The following is a 17144-nucleotide window of genomic DNA, read 5'->3' as shown; positions in this document are numbered from 1 at the left end:
ACCAAGATCAATGAGAGCATCTAAAACTCGAGAGAGTGGTCAAGGTTAGAGACCCAGACTTGGAGGTCATTAGCACAAAGGTGGTAGCTGATGGGCATGGATGGTAATACCTTGGAACAATGTTAGAGTTGAGAGATACTGTGAAACAGTCTCACTTAAAGGGCAGGCAGAGGAAGAGGGGCCAGAAAGAAAAACAGAGAAGGGATGGAAATGTAGGACAGGAACCAAGAGAGAACAAGCAGGATCAGAAAAACCAAGAGGATGTTTAAAATAGTCTCAATATTTTCAAAGTATAAGTTTAATGACAGAGTTAGTTGGCTACTATTCCATAAAAGAATTACCCTATTTCCAAAGAATTTGCAGTGTCTTACACATGTGTCAAAAGATTGAGAAAATAAATTAGAACATCATAATATCAGCACACTTAATGCTAAAACTACTGAGCACAATGTAACTTTTAGATAGTTTGGAAGGCACTTTGGGATTTTCTCAGTGCCTCGGGGCACCATTCTGAACTCTAGCTATTGACCTGCTCAAGTGTGGGAGGGCTGACAAATGGAGCATTGATTGACCTCTGGATAAACCAACTTCTACTCCCAATGGGAGCACCCACTAGCAGCAACAGAAAAGTGTATCCAGATCCCAGCTCAGGCTAAGAAGCCAGCTGACTCAATCAAGGGCATGAACCCTGCAGGAAAAAAAAATTAAAACCTTTCATCCTTACAGTTCCCCCAGCCCCTTGTGTATAATGTGAGACTTGCCACTGACAAGAAATTAAGAAAGCAAATCGACCTCCCATCCCATATCCCAACGTGCTAGAAATGATGGTGACGTTTGTACGCATGTGTATCAAGGCCTCCTGATAGCTATCCAAACCTTTGGATCTGAATTCATAATGGTCTGACATACCCTTGAAATAATACGTTTAATAGAGCCAAGAAAACCTGATTTATACATTGTTTCCAAGGCTGAGCCTTTCCTAAGAGGGAACCTCTCGCTTGAAGGAGAGATTATCACTGATGTTCTAGGCACGAAGCTAAATGGATGAACCGTGGGTCTCCCTGGGCTCGGACTGTGAGGTCACTCTCTGCTTTGAGTTTGCCGGCTGTCAGTTCTGTTATTATCACATCAAGGACAAGTAGACTTGAGTTGAGGTGTCAGAAGATTATCGTCCCCAGACCGCCAGGTTCTGGCCTTGCCATGACCAGTGACGGTCTGGCAAAGAACAAGAGCTTTTCCAAGACAATCAAGACAGTCCACATGGGAATAATTCCCCACTAGTCCCTGCTGAGTGGGATTACTGGGTTTAGAGGCGTTTGCTGAGTGGAACAGCTCCCGGTGAGAAGGGGGTGGGAAAAGGCATGGGAAAGGGAGAAGGAGCTGGTGCGCGGAGGCTGGGGCTGCTCGCTGCCCCCTGGTGCTGTCTGCATGGTAGTGGGCAGCTGTGATTGTGTTTTCACCCATCACCTGGGGTCGGGGCTACTCATCATCATCATCACTGTCGTCATTAGACTCCTCATCAGAATTATTGCCATCATCATCATCGTCGTCCTCGTCATCATCCCCGTCATCCCCCTCTTCGTTGTCATCATCTTCAGTGTTTATCTTTCCAGAAAGCACATCCTCGATCCAGTCCTCCAGCTCCTCAGCTGTGGGCAGGTCATCATCATCAGGAATCTCCATCCAGACACTGTCAGCCTACAGCGAGAGAGCAAGAGAGTGAGCAAGTGAGTGCCAGAAGGACCAGCCAAACCAGAGGGCTCCAGCAGCCTGGCCCAGTCATCAGGAACACGTGTGCGCTGGTTGATGGGCATGCCTCGATGCAGAATGCTGTGTGTAGGAGCCTGCTTATACAGTGTAAAAGGAAAAGTGTGTTTCCATTGTGTGTGTGTATAATTGGCACAGAAGGCTCTCTGGGGAAGGAGAGTGGGTATGGAGGCAGGGCTGTGGAGGGTTGGCAGGGGAATGGGCCAGGTCCAGCCCACTACGACCAGCAGCTGCTCCAACCCCACCCCCGAATTTCTGCCTTCCCTTCCCACCCTGGAGTAGTCTCTCCAGGTCACCAGCACTGCCTGGTAGACCCCTCTCCCTACCCTGACCTGCCTGCCCTCCTTATCCCCAGCATGAGCCTGACCCTGTGGAAAGTGCTGGAGGGTGAGAGGCAGCCCAGAATTGGGGCAGTTCCCAGGGGTATTGGAATCAAGTATCATTATGAATCACAAGTATATTCACACCGGTATTTTTTTCCTTCTGATTTCACGAGCGTATCTACAAGATACCCATCTAACAACAGCAAACACGTACATGCCACTTCTGGGAGGACAGCCATGACACTATCAGCAATGGCTCCCTCAGGAACTGGTCAGGGCAGTGGGAAGTACTTTTGCTTTCCACCTCATAGGCTACCGTTTTATTTACAAATGTTTTGAGTAAGTTTTAAAAATTATCAATCAGTATTACTAATTAAAAAAGCAGTTTACAGACTAAATAAATGTGGAATTCCCAAGGTGACCGAATGCCTACCAATGGGATAACATTGCTAACATCCACAAGCATTTCCACTGCAAATCAATTATGGCTCTAGTGACTTCTCTGGGGCCATCTCTTTCTGTCCATTATTTGCTCATTGTCTGCTGTATCTGTCTCCCCTTCTGTTTTTGTTATTATGGTGGACTCGTATCAACCATCGAGACTGAGGTCTAAAGCTCCTCCTGCTCCGCTAGTCCACCACACCGCTTCTCTCACACTCAGATCAATGGTGTCTGCTGGTGAGGAATGGCCCCTGCTCCTCCATGATCTTCCTCCTGCCCTCCTGCAGCCCCTTCAATCACCCACTGTGCAATGGCAGCTTCACGTGCGGGTTCCTTTGTATAAAACGGATTTGTTGTTGGGCTTTAGGAGAAAACACAGGACAGCATACTTGGATGGAAAGTTCCAAATAGTTGGTAAAATAGGACGGGCTGGCCCCAGAAGGAAGGAAATGGGCCATGTATTTCCATGGAAGTGCCCATGGAAGACAATCATGACTCCATAGATTGGGACTGGCTCAGAGGCAAGGCTTGGGCCACACTGGCAATTTTCCTGAGCTTGGGCAGAGCCAAGGGCCCTGCTCGTTTCAGAGGAGGCTAGATTCCTATACATGGTGTCACAGTCTGGGCTGCCAGGCAGAAAACAGGACGACAAAGGGCGACAAAGCGAGTTTTCCTGAGGGATACTCACATCTGTCACATTCACCACCCCGATCTGTGGCTTGAATAGGTCAATCTTGAAAGTCTTTTCCCAGTAGGCAACAAGCTGAAGCAACAAAAAATAAGATTAGACCACAGGCAGAGGGCATTCCCTGTCAAAGCCGCATATTGTGGCTGGACGCGCCTGCCCTCCCATCATCGGTCACCATTGCTTAAAGGTCTCCCAAACAGCTGTGGGCACTTCAGAAATTGAAGACTTGGCCTCAGCCCTCAAGTACTTTAAAGAAGTATGAGAAAAAGAGGTCATAACACAAACTATGAAAACATGTCATCTAAAAGCTTTGACAGCTGTAAGGAGGAATATTACAGAGATGGTCCAATGACGATTTCTAAATTACTGTGGCTCTTTTATAGTTCATGTGTGGTGAGGGAACAATTTTACTCCACTTCTCTTTCAAGCCTCCATTTTAAAATCCCTTACCTTGCACTACTCTGATCCATGAGATGAGCTGGGAAGGCAGTGAAGGGCCATGCAAGTAAAAGGAGGGCTTTTTTGTTCACCAGGCTTGGGATCCACAGGGACTAATGTCTGACTGGGGCGGGACTAAAGGAGTAAGGGACCATGGAGCCAAGACAATGCAAATGTCCAGTGGCAGGAACTCTCCAAGGCGAATATATGGCCTGATGGGGACTGGGGATAATCAGGAACCTGGGAAATCCGAACAGTCTGAAGATTTCTCCTTTGTAAAAACCAAGGCAAACAAACATATAGAGTAGGTTGGGACAACGGCAGACCATCTGCAAGCTTGCACGACAAAGCAGTCCAAATAAACTAGAAACACAGCCAGGCAGAGGTTAACTAAAGAATCATGGTATTTAGGGTCTGATGAGCCCATGACATTGTTATGATTACCCAGAGTTATGATCTTGGCTCCCAGTGTCCTGAAAGTCTCTGCCTTTGATTCACTTATTCTATATGTAGAATTGGGTGTCAGGACCCTTGAGGTCATTAAACTCCCTCAGTTTTGGCTTTTTGGTCATGATATGATCAGCCATGTAATATGCAAAAAATGGTAAGTCCTAGAAAAAGAGAAGTTAACATTTATAACCTCTGATAGCTAAACTTGTACTGCTTACCAGCAATTAAATTCAGCCTAAAGTCTATTGACTCACTAGTAGACAAATCTTTGGCATCACACACACCTGGACAAGGATATCACATCTCCCACATGGTGGCTTTAACCTTGCCAGCTGTTATTCTTTTCATCTGTCAGATATGGATTATGACAGTCCTTACTTACTATATAGGGTTGATGGGAGGGTTTGATGAGATGGTGCCTGTGAAGAATTTACTATAGTTCTTGGCATACAGTAGCTACATCCATTGTCATCACCACTGGGCTCATGTACCATACAAATTCTGTTTATTCTCTTTAAAATTAAGCATACTTAAGGCTTTCTGGTATTGATCACTAACACGAGCAAGAGTTCTGACTCTAAATTTCTTATACATTCAGCATGCTATGACCTGAGAGAACACAATGAAACAAGACAGACAGGAGCTCTACCCTCCAAGAGGTTGGAGTTCTCTCCACAAAGTTCTTCACTCTGCAAAATGGTCAGGTGTGATTTTTTATTACTTAGCATCTCAGGTTGCTGGAGAATGATGGTCCCCTGCCGGGACAGGAAAGAGCCTGTAGCAAGGATAGTTGGGGGAGGGGCACAGGAACGGAAGCACTAGCAGGATTTCACCCAGCTCACTCATGTGGACGGCTCGTGGTTTCCAGGGAGTGAGAATGGTGAGTGTAAGCATGTCAGCGTCAGCACCAGGTACAAAATTCAATGTTGCCCCACAATATCACCAAGGTCTTCCACAATGGATAGAGGTGGTCACTGTGTTTCCGCAAACGGTCCTCCTATTTCACATCCTCCTTCATGCTTCTGGGTCTCACACTAAACACAAACACGGGGCTGTGAAGGTGACCAAGGACGGTGCCTGGGTCTGGGCCACTCACCAGAGGAAAGTCATCCGGGTCGATCCACACGATGCTCAGGTCAGGGTTGTCTGTATTGTCTCGGGCCACCTGTTTCAGGATTTCCAGGAACTCGTAGCCATCTAAAGCAGGATTCAAGAAGTCTGAGTTACTCCTTGCACACACATGGGATGCAGCATGAAGAGTAGGGAGTGTGGTTTTTCCATGAGGGTTTCCTAGGCCATTTGGTGTATATCCCAGTTGTAGGATTATTCTATAAAATGAGTCAGATGAGATCTCCAGCCACCGAGCAGCTTACTCAAAGGAAACAATACAAATTTTAAATTAAAAAAATGAAAAGTTCACAGGGAAGACTCTGGTTCTTAACTCAAAGCCAGCCTCCATTTGCTGGTCCACATGTGAAAACCAACCAGCCTTGAGTCAGCAAGTGCAATCCCGGATCAGAAGAACCCCTGCCTGGCCCTCTGTGCCCTCTCTTGAAACCAATAATTTGCTATCCATCTGAGTTCTACGGACCAAGAACATTTAGGCAGGACCCTGAGATTTCTACAACCTGGAATTTCTAAAACCTTCAAACCAAGCTTCTGATTTATAGCTGGCTTTATAGCTTTGAGATAGTAAATTGGGCTTCCCTCCCTCTCGCACCATTTCCTTGTATGCTCTGCCCTCCCCCTAGTCAGGCAGCGGCATTTATTGCCCCCAGGGGAGGGATGATTCATAAGAAAAGCAGAGACAAGCCTTGTGAGCCTCAAGAACACAATTTTTTTTAATTAAAAAAAAATTAAAGCCTAAACATTTAAGGACTGGGAGCATAAAATCTATACCATAAACAAAAAGTTTCAGAAGAATGTTTTAGTCACCCTAAAGCCCCAGCAACCCCACCCCACTCCTGACTAGGAACAAATAGTATAGATTCTGGAAAGTTCCCGAGAATAAGCTCTGCCCCTGCGTGTATGTGTTTGCATGTACATACGTGTGTGTGTGTGCACACAGATGCAAGCCAATGTGTGCCTGTGTGTCCACACACAGAAACTCCACACATCCAGGGAATCTCAGAGCACAGGGGACCCATGCTTTGTTTCAGAATGAAACTCTGGCAAATGGGAAGGCCCCAGAATCTCCTGGAGGACCCCTTAGTGCAGGAGCATTAGGGCAGGAAGGTCTGTCGGGAGGCCCCACTAGTTCTCTGTGGTTCTGAGGAATGCGGACGAAGCCACAGTTGGGATGAACAGGACCAGTGGTGATCTGCTGGGAACAAGGGCTAGAGGCTGCAGGAACCACAGCAACTCTGACCAGATAGGCCTGGGAAGCCACATGACAATTGACTTTTAGGGATGCTGGGGTAAAGGTAGGGAGCCATCCGTGACCAGATCCAGTTCCCACCAGGTACAAGTTTGATTCTAAAAAAACAAAACAAAACAAAACAAAAAAAGTTTGATTCTAGACAGGAAAGTCACTTTTCTAGCCTGGCTGAATGTGTGGCCTGCAGTGTACATCCTCTCTACAAGCAACCCACCACCTGCCTTGGAATTCCATCTGGCAACTGCCCTTTCGTTGTAAAGTTTCTTCCTTTGTCAGAGGTCCCAGTGACTTTGAGCACCTGTTTAACAAGTCTCTCCTCTCCCCAGGAGCTCCAGCCTTTGTTTGGCTCCTTGGGGCCTCTCCATAAAGGTTCTTCTCCACACTTCCTCATCTTCTATACATTCCAGGTGAAATGCATGCTAATCTTAGCAGCTCTGCTCTGAGTGGGTGTAGTCACTCTCAATGTCGCTAACTTGTACTGTTAGCCGTAGGATTCAGGCTGGGCTTCCTCAAGCCTTGCTACCTGGAAAGCAGAGCTCCTGCTCGGAAAGAAGAGCCTACAGCCCCTTCCTGCAGAGATGTGCTCTGCTTGGGTGATTTATATATATAGAAATATATATATATATATATTTCATTGGAGTTCAATTTGCCAACATAGAGCATAACACCCAGTGCTCATCCCGCCAAGTGCCTCCCCTCAGTGCCCATCACCCAGTCACCCCAACCCCCCCACCCACCTCCCTTTCCACTACCCCTTGTTCATTTCCCAGAGTTAGGTGTCTCTCATATTTTGTCACCCTCACTGATATTTTCACTCATTCTCTCTCCTTTCCCCTTTATTCCTTTCCACTATTCTTTATATTCCCCGAATGAATGAAACCATATAATGTTTGTCCTTCTCCGATTGACTTACTTCAGTCAGCACAATACCCTCCAGGTCCCTCCACGTCAAAGCAAATAGTGGGTATTTGTCGCTTCTAATGGCTGAGTAATATTCCATTGTATATATAAACCACAGCTTCTTTATCCATTCATCTTTCGATGGACACCGAGGCTCCTTCCACAGTTTGGCTATTGTGGACATTGCTGCTATAAACATCGGGGTGCAGGTGTTCCGGTGTTTCACTGCATCTGTATCTTTGGGGTAAATCCCCAGCAGTGCAATTGCTGGGTCATAGGGCAGATTTTTCTATCTATTTCTGAATTACAGATCTCCCCCGATATCCAAAAGTAGAATGTTCCTATGTACCAAAATGTTGTAGAGAAGCAATAACATTCCATAAAGTCAAAAATCCTCTTTGGACCTCTTTTCATCAGCAAAAACAAGTAATAACATAGATATTTCGTAAATGCAAAGGGATGTGATGAGATTATTGAGACAGTGAGGGAAACCTGTATATCACAAGCTATGTTGTAGACAGACGCTTGGGATGCATAGGGCCAGGGGCTTTAGAGGTCATTATCATTGTGACGGTTGGGTGGAGTTGGATTTGGGGGCTGTAACTCCTGCTGCCTGTAGGAGTGGCTGAGAATGTCGAGCTCCTCTAGAGTGCCACTGGCCACTGCTGTCCGAACACTGTGGATCTCCCTTCTCTGGAACCTGTGGATTATGTATCATCATGCACACACCACAATGGGAAATTCTCTAAAAACACTTTCTATGACTACTCTTGGGAGCCAGAAGGAAGTACTCTGGAAGGTGAACTTTACAAATGTAAAAGTGAACTTGACAAATCAGAAATTCATGAGGAGGATAAAATTCAACGACATAGCCCCTGATTCATGTAGAAAGTAAATCTGAGGTACAAGAGATAGACTTGTGTAAAGGGAGGGGAGAAGCCGCCTAGGCACCGTATTGCGTCATCGGTACTACAGCTGCACACACAAGAGAGTGCTGTAGATTTGTGATGGAAAACCCCACAGAATGTTGGAATTAATAAAAAGGAATGATACATACAGGAACCCTTTCTACTTTACATGCTAGAGCAGGTTTAGAGATAAAAATGAAAAGATTGAAGGAATAAAAATCGGATTCTACAAGGAAAATCAAACAAGTTGGAGTATTTATGTAAAACAAGAGAAGACAACATTTTGGCTTAGTGCTCAATTTTAGAACTATGACAGGGTTTTGCACCTACAGAAGACTAAGGAAAACTCAAAAAACATTCACAGAATAAATTGATAAATGAGTTTGACACTAAAGCAAAAGAAACTTCATCCAGAGCCAAGGACAGTTTTTTGATTTTTGGGGTGACGAATTCTATAATAGGCATAATCCTTCTGCATCCCTGGATATTTCCAAAAATAGAGTAGAGGGAGGCAGCCCAGCATTAGGCTTGAACATACATACACTTGGGGCAAACCACCTTGGTTCAAATCCTGGTTCTGCCATTTTGAGTGTGACTTAGGGCAAGTTACTTAAGTCTTGGCCCCTCATCTGTAAAATTGGGATGATGATAATAAAAGTACCTATTTCATAAGGTGGTTGTAGGTCACATGAGTTAGTACCTCTAAATCACTGAGACAGCACCTAACACATAGTAAGCTTTAGCCATTATTCCTAAATGATCTGGACTCCTGCTTAAATAAAGGGAATGTGGCCGTTCATTTCTCCATTAGTGCATAGGTAATAAGTACAATGATCTGAGCACAAACAGTGTGTTAGATGCAGTCTTGGCCCACACAGTAGAGAAGACAGGCTCATAGGAAGTTACGCCAGGAGATAGGATGTTGGGACACCTGGGTGGCCCATTGGTTGAGCATCTGCCTTCGGCTTGGGGCGTGATCCCAGGGTCATAGGATCAAGTCCCACATTGGGCTCTTCTCAGGGGGCCTGATTCTCCCTCTGCCTACGTCTCTGCCTCTCTCTCTGCGTCTCTCTTTAAAAAAAGGAGATATGATGTTATGGGGCAGTTCCTTCTGGCCCCTGTTAATGATTCCATGACTGAAGGCTTCAGGGGTGGCTGTGCCAGCAGGTGTGATTATGAGAACCTTGCCTCAGTATGTGGATTAAAGCAAGGTTTAATTCCTTTATTTCAAGGTCATTAAGCTAACTTGGACATTCCTGATTCAAGGTTCACAGGCCTGGTACATTCTCTACCTTTTTATTCCCAGCCTTGAATGTAGACCTGCTGGAATGGATTCTCATGCATGTGGGAAAGTTGAGGGAAGGCCACTAAACTGGTCTCCCAGGTATTTAGTTGCTACAACTGTAAGTTACAAGTTCAATTTCCTTTTAGGGAGAGCTTTTGTTTCTTTGTAGAACTGGTGTCTGGGCAGGTGCCTTTGGAAAAGGGAAATAGCCACCGTGGACTTTCCCTTTTTGATGGGGGAAACAGGGGCACGAAGCCATATTTCACTTCTGTAATTCAATGTAAAGCCCAAGACAAGTCCACAATTGGAATTACATGAATGAATGGATAGATCTGAAACAGATGAATGTTTCCTTCATCAATGATACCTAAACTTAGAGACCTTTTAAAATTGTGGCCATGTATCTTTTAGAAGGAAGAGTCCATAATTTTTTTTAAGCTAAATAAAAAAAAAAGGAGGAAATATTATTCCATGATTTTGGACCTAGCAGTTATTTAGCCACTGAAACTAGTCTCTGCCTTTAATCTTCTTATCTAGTCCTCCTAGAGTCAGGAAGATTTTCTTATTTCCATTTTAAAGAGGATGGAGTTGAGACTGGGGAGAGAATGTGGCTCGCCCAGCATCACCTGAGAGCGCGGGGAGGAGTCAGGATTCTAACTCAGGTCTTTGGTCTGCAGGTCTAGAGCCATTTCCACAAGCATTTTCCCTCTGGGGTCTTGGGCCTCCTACCAAAGCTGTTGCCATTTTCCTTCCTCAAGGTTGCGCTCAAGATTTGTGAGTGGAGTGTGAATGCTTCAACAGGAGGAGAGCAAGGGGCTTGAGAAGACAGCCTGGAGGCAGCGTCCTCTGGGGCAGTTGGATGCCCCCCGCCCCCCACCCCCCCTTCTAATCACACCACATCCTCCCCCCAGCCACAGTGTGCTTGCTTGGTTAACTCGGCGAGGTCCCTAAGTGCCACTGGAGTCTTAGAGATCAGCCTAAATAAAGAAGAGGGACCTGGCACTGTGAGAACCAAGACTCCCTGACTGCCACACGGGCTTGGAACCTGAAGTCCCATGACCCAGGGCTGAGGGCTCATGTGCAGCCAGGTTTCCCACGGCAAGCAAGAGGCCTCGGGGAATCACATCTCTGTGGGAGGGGAAACTGGTGATTATGCTCTCCTCCTTCCCAGGCAGGGAGGATCTGGTGGGAATGAGGCTGCACCAAGCCCTGGGGGACCAGTTCCAGGCCAGTCACAGCCCTGTTAGGAACCAGGGCTCTGTCTGGCACAGATGGGTGTATCTCAGAGCGCAGCCTAGGGGCTGAGAGCCTGGGTTTGAATCCTAGTTCTGCCACTTATGAGCTATGTGACCTGGCGACATTGTTTAATGTCTCCATACCTTTGTTTCCTCATCTGTGTATCGGGGAAGAACATACGGACGATACCTAGTGCACAGGGCTGTTGTGAAGATTACATGCATGGTTCACACTAGCAAGAACTAAAAAATGTTAAGTTTGATAAACCAGATTTACATCTGGAAGCTCAAAGAAGCAGTCAGCCCTCCCATTTGAGACAACTGATCTCAAAAACATTTTACAAGAACCCCCAGGCGGTTGCAATCCAATTGGAACAGGGCTTGGAGACGCTCATTCCACGGCCAATCCACGCGCGTGCACGGCAGCCTGTCCTTGCATTTCCAGCCTGTTAGTGCTAATATTCCCTGGGCCCTTGGAGGATATCCATCCAGCATGCACTCATGTAGAAATGCCACTCTGTGAACCTTTCAGCAGGTGTTATAAAGAAGATGTCAGCCTGATGCAGACACATCGGGGGGGCGGCAGAGGAGAGGTGTTCATTTGCAAACCTGTCAAGCAGTGACTCCGGGGCCATCCTGAGCTCAGGAGGCTCTGGAGGAGGAAGACGGAGCAGCCTGGGGCAGGAGCAGAGCACAGGACTTGTCCTTCCAGGGCCTGGAGAGCTGATCTGCAGTCTGGCAGTGGCAGAACGACTCGGAGAGGAGCCCTAGGGGGACCCCGGTCCCTGGGATAGTCAGTCCTATCCCCAATTGGGGACATCAGTGGACAGCAGGGGGACTGCTGACTTCTCTTCCTTAACTGGCTCTCAAGCGTCCAGATGGCTGCTCTCGTCTCACTTCCCGCCTTCTGCTTGCCCTGCACACCGCACACACACACACACACACACACACACACCCGCCCATTGTGCAGCAGCAGAGCGCATGCTCAGGCCAGCCTCTGCAGGGTAGCCAGGCAGGTAGCAAGCTCAGCTGCACTGTGCCCAGAAAACCACCAGGAAATCAAAGCTCGCATGTCCACTGTGCCTCTAGCTGCATGATCTCCAGCTGGCCACTGATCTTCTCTGATCTTCACCAGGTCTTCCGCATGGTGGAGGTGGAGGGAGTGGTGAAGAGCACAGAGAGGAAGGAGGCAGGCTGAATGATCACTGGAGGTCCCCAGGGGTCATAACTGGATGGGGCCCATGGTCATCAGCAAGGCCTGGCCCCCTGAAGGAAGCCAGTCAGCCCTCAGCTCCATTCCTGCTCTGCTTTCCCCTAGCAGGTCACCCTGTCTTGGCCTCACCCTCCTCATTTGTAACATGGGAAGAAAACAAGCAGTGCCCATGTGGGGTTCCATCACATAAGCATACAAGTGATCATCACCAACTTCATCATAATCAGGACCAAGGCAGAGGTCAGGAAAGCCCGCTGGAATTCGAATCACAGCAAGTGATTCAGAAGACTCACTCTTCTCGTCTAGGCTGGGATGGTCATGATCATGCACGTATCACAGAATGGGACCCAGTGAGATCATCTCCACGTCCCACTGGCCCTCAAGTCTTAGCTCTCTAAGGAGAGCTGCATGGATGTCCCAGATGGATGTCCTTCTTTCTTTGGCCAAGCCGGTAGGGGTCTGGCTGGGGCTATCAGCCTTGCACAGCTTGTTAGCAGGAGCAAAGGTACACAAGGAACTGCAGTCTGGGCAGGAATGAAGCTCCTGGTCCCTCAGCCAGGCCCCTCTGCCCTGGGTTACACTTCAGTGACTTGCAGGTCACTGAAGGTCCGACTAGCCACAGAGTTGGGACTTACACAGAAAAGTCTTTCTTTCCCAGCCCCAAGTGGGCCAGGCCCTCCCTTGAAGCAAACGCCCTGATCCCCCCACCCCCACCCTCCCTTTCAGGGCATTTCTTCCAGCTTCCCAGTAACAAGCCCTGGCTTGGCCTCCTCTGGGGAAAAGAACAGCTTCAGGCCCAGAGATATTTGTGCAGGGAGGAGGTGGAAGTAGTTTCAGGAGCTTGATTCATTACAGCCACAATCTCGGTCAGACAGGTTCCTGCAACTTCTTGGAGGCCAATTTGTTCCATTGTTCCACAGAGCCAGACAGGCTTCCCCACAATCCTGGATGGGGGGGTGGGGGGGGAGGAAGCCCCCTGGAGTCATGCCAGCAGGCTGCCACTGATGGCAGTTTCATCTCTGTTCACACAACACCAGGGATCCGACTCTGTTTGATTATGGCTTGTAAAACCTGGGCAATTGGCTTCCTTCACTGTTTTCCCCTGCAGGGGCAGAGGGGTGGCCAGAAACTGCTAGAACCATGCTGGCATTTCTTTTTCAGACAAAGACTAGCTATCCTTGAAGAGTTTTGCCAACCCTGCAAGTCCACAGTGGGAAAACTGAGATGCCAGTGAGCGTTCAAAGACTTTAACAAAAACAAAGGAGGAGGAAACACCCTCAGATAATTTGGAGTATAAATTTGGTTTTGATACAACAGAACATTGTTTGGCCCTAAAAAGAAATGAATCACAGATACACGCTACATAATGGATGAGCCTCGAATGTACTACGCTGACTGAAAGGGGCCAGGCACAAAAGGCCACAGATTACATAATTCCATTTCCATGAAGTGTCCACAGTCATCAAATCCATAGAGACAGAAAGTAGATTAGTGGTTGCCAGGGGCTGGGGGAAGGGAAGTAGGGGTGACTGCCAACAGGCATGGGATTTCCTTTTGAAAAAGGTGTTGAAAATGATCTGGAATTAGATAGTGCAAAACCGTGTGACTATACTGAAATTACCACCGAATCGCACACTTTAAAAAGGCAAATACTGTCATGTGTGGATTATCTCACAAGTTTAGAAATGGTGTGATAAGAGCATTTAGGTTTCCATCTGTAAGAATCACAGAGGCTGATAATGTGGTAACGACAACAAAAAAACTGGTGTTGAGAATCAGTCTTCGTCAGTCATCTTCCTATCTGCTCACCTCCCAAGAGCCATTTATTGAGCACCTACTCTGTGTCAGGGTGCTATGCAAGGACCAGGTATGTACTGATGACCAAGACAACCCATGGCTCCTTCGTGACCTCCCATTAACTCCTTGTGCCCTCTTGGGAAGTTTGCTCAACTTCTTGGAGCTCTCTTGGCTGTCCCTAAGGGTGTACAGAGGTCCCAGGCAAGTGCCACCGTTCTACATTACCTGGGGTGGCAGTTCCTAAGCCTGATGGTGCCTTAACAGTTGCTTCCGAGCTCCGTGAAATCACAGGTTTCTGGAGGTCCTGTCATAATCAGTCCCTAGTTGCTTTGGTGCTTGTGGCTCTCCACACTGTCAGGTCCGAGGACCCCCGCCTGGGCACCTCACGGCCCAAGGCCTTGCTGCTGAGCCATCCTAAATGAAGTGCCTTGCCTTCTCTGTTTGCAGTGCGGATTATGCCCAGACTCCCCTTACGGGCTCCGGAATGCCCACTTACACGATCCCCCTGGGGCCCCTTTACTTCACAGAGCATTGCCAAAGGGACTTAGCATTTTATTGCCAGCAATATTGATTTTTCCTGCCCTTCCCTCTTTGCCAATGTTAAAAAGAGTGAGGCCAGGAAAAAGTCGTCCAGGTTCCAAAATAAAACAAAGTCACGCATCCATTTGCAGGGTCATTTTGCACTTGAGAAATCAACTGCTGGTTTTGTCCAGTTCTCACTGCTTGAACGAATATTATCTATTAAGTTTTCCAAGCACAGACCATATTTTACAAACCAAAGCATACATTTGTTGTAATTTTCATGTAGGATTGTTATTTATATAGGCTAGATCACAATCCTGGTAAATAATACACAAGTTCTCTCTCTCTCTCTCTCTCTCTCACACACACACACACACACACAGACACACAGACACACACACACACACACACACACACACACACACACCCTAGCACACATCACACATAAAGCTAGGATGTCTTTATATTCTCCCCAGTATTCAGCGCTTCTTCATACTTTGGAGAGCTACGCAGAATAGAATGAGGTTCAGCTCCACCCACATCTCTTCTCTTAGCTGAATGCACACTGACAAAGGATTCGTGGCTAACCAACGACCACCAGGGGGTGCCCAATATCTTGCAGTGGCCTTGGAGACCGGAAGTGAGGGAAGAGCAAGGAATGAGGGCTGCCAAAGGTGAGAAGTTAGATCCCGCTTAAGGTGTAAGGGAGCAGATGGGGAGGGTTTCCTACCTGGGTCACTCCTCTCTGCAAAGGCCACAATGTGGATGCCGTTCAAATCATCTTCCTGGAGGAGAAAGGAATCAGAGGTTACGGTCCTGGGTGGAGAGACAAGGGGGCAAGTCAGGGACAGACACCGAGGCTGGGATGCAAGTGGGCAGCGGGGAGGCAGTGGAGGGGCAGTGGACACCCGGGGCCAGGGGGACAGAGGGACACACGGGGAGGAAGGAAACACTGCTGAGCAACTGGGAGGAATGTGTGCTGTCCAATGCATGGGTTTGCGAGACGGACAAACACCCACTACACACAAGACACGAGCACTGAATGGGCCTCACTCCTGTGGGCTGCAGGATCCAGGAGGGCAGCAGTAAAAGGCAAAAGAGGAAAAACATGAGTCTGGCTCATCAGGAGCCCAGCAAGCCCAGAAGCACAGTTCAGTAAATGCAACTGTTGGTCTGCGTTTCAAGAATTCACCACCAGCAACCAGCGATTATGGGACAGTCTGAATGCCGCTGACAGATCCTGAAGCTGTCCCCAAGTTGGCAGCAGGTAGACTGAGGTAAATTAGGCCGTAGGTCTGTCCTGTTCATGCAAGAATCATATAGGAGCATAGGAGCATAGGGTTTCTTTGTGAGCACGGCCCCTACTGGGGAACTGTGTAGTCAGCAAGGGGCGCCTTCCTGGGGTGGAGGTGGGGGGCTCCTGCTTGGGGCCAAGGCTGGCGGAAGGCCTCTAACACATTTCTGAGATGTGGGAGGCTATGCAAAGAGCAAAGAGTGGATCTGGAGTCGAAGGGATAGCAGTAACAGGGTCACTGGGCAAACAAGGGCATTCCATGTTTCTACATCCTGGACAGAAGGGACCATGCACCTGTGTCCCCTTTGCATCAATGCATCCTGCAAAAGGAAGAGCAGGAGCTTCGGAGGAGCCTCTGTAGGAGAAATGTGATTCCTCAAAAAACATGGAGAGGAGGATGTGTAAAAATGAGGCACCAGTGATGAACTGGAGTGAATACTGATTATTGCTGACCCTGGAAAAGGGAGTCACTGGGCACCCTGGATGTCATATCAGAATCATCCTGTAGAAAAAATTCCAGGCATCTCAACCCTCCTATGATCCCCGTTTCCATTTCAATTGATTTTAATGCTGGTGCAATCCTATCTAAATGCTAATTTTTCCCTTTGAGTTTGGAATGGACAAAACCTCCAAAAATTCTAAGACAGATTAAATGGGAAATATTATTATTAAAAACAAGAGAGTGAGCACGGGCTTGGTGAGACGCTCTGGGGAATTGAATTTTACAGATAGGTACGTGTGTGCGCGTGTGTATGCGTGTGCAGATTTATTACACAGATCCGACAGCAACCAGAAGGGGAGTCTGAGGTTTCACTGTTTTACATTTGCTATGATCACCCAACAGAATATCCTGATCAGTTCTCATTAGGCTTCCCTTCGTCTCTGTCTCCTGCCATCAGCGGGAAGTGAGCAGTGTTAACTCTGTGCAGCAGGCTTCACTTCTGTGTGCCCTTCTAGAATGCATCGGGAAATTGGTTTTGGAATTAAGAATCCATATTTGTTTGCTAAGAGGCTGCTCATCATATGGCTGTCACTCCCCAGGCCTAAGATGGTGCCTGAATGGAGGGCTATAATCAAGGCTCAGAGTCAGCTCATAAACCTGTGCTGAACACTTGTAAGGAAGCAGGTGCATGCTGGGTGCCAGGTATTTTCAGTAATAAACTCATAAGGCAAGAATCCATGGGCAAGTGCACGAATCAGGGTTCGTCAGTGAGAATCCAATGTGCATGAGTGAGGAAGAGCCTAGCTCACCAGGCACTGGACTGACACCCCTCAGGGGCTTTCTCTTGAACCTTTGCTTCGGGTCACCCGTTTGACCTTTGAACCACATTGCCTTGGAAACTATCTTTCTAATAGCAGAAATCGCCCCTTCTCAACCAGATGGCAAGCACTCTGAGGGAAAGGATTATGCCTTCAAATAACACTGATGATTAAAATGGCCACCATAGTATCTGCCCCCTGCCGTTCTTTGTATCAGTACTTTGTAAGTACGTTATTTCTAAATCT

General features: G+C 47.5%; 1 protein-coding gene across 1 annotated transcript in view; it reads right to left on the bottom strand.

Moving 5' to 3' along the window:
* Nucleotides 1–282: 282 nt before the first annotated feature.
* CASQ2 (calsequestrin 2) overlaps nt 283–17144 on the bottom strand; it is a 71277-nt gene continuing 54415 nt past the window's right edge. Inside the window, exons 8-11 of the mRNA XM_041757127.1 lie at nt 15075–15129; nt 5204–5304; nt 3220–3294; nt 283–1698 (exon numbers count right to left, since the gene is read on the bottom strand). Of these exons, the coding sequence (XP_041613061.1) occupies nt 1480–1698; nt 3220–3294; nt 5204–5304; nt 15075–15129 (450 nt within the window). The 3' untranslated portion in view covers nt 283–1479. The remainder of the gene's footprint in view (nt 1699–3219; nt 3295–5203; nt 5305–15074; nt 15130–17144) is intronic.

Source organism: Vulpes lagopus, chromosome 5 (assembly GCF_018345385.1).
Source record: "Vulpes lagopus strain Blue_001 chromosome 5, ASM1834538v1, whole genome shotgun sequence".
Taxonomy (NCBI): Eukaryota; Metazoa; Chordata; class Mammalia; order Carnivora; family Canidae; genus Vulpes; species Vulpes lagopus.
This window is presented reverse-complemented; position numbering and strand designations above follow the sequence as displayed.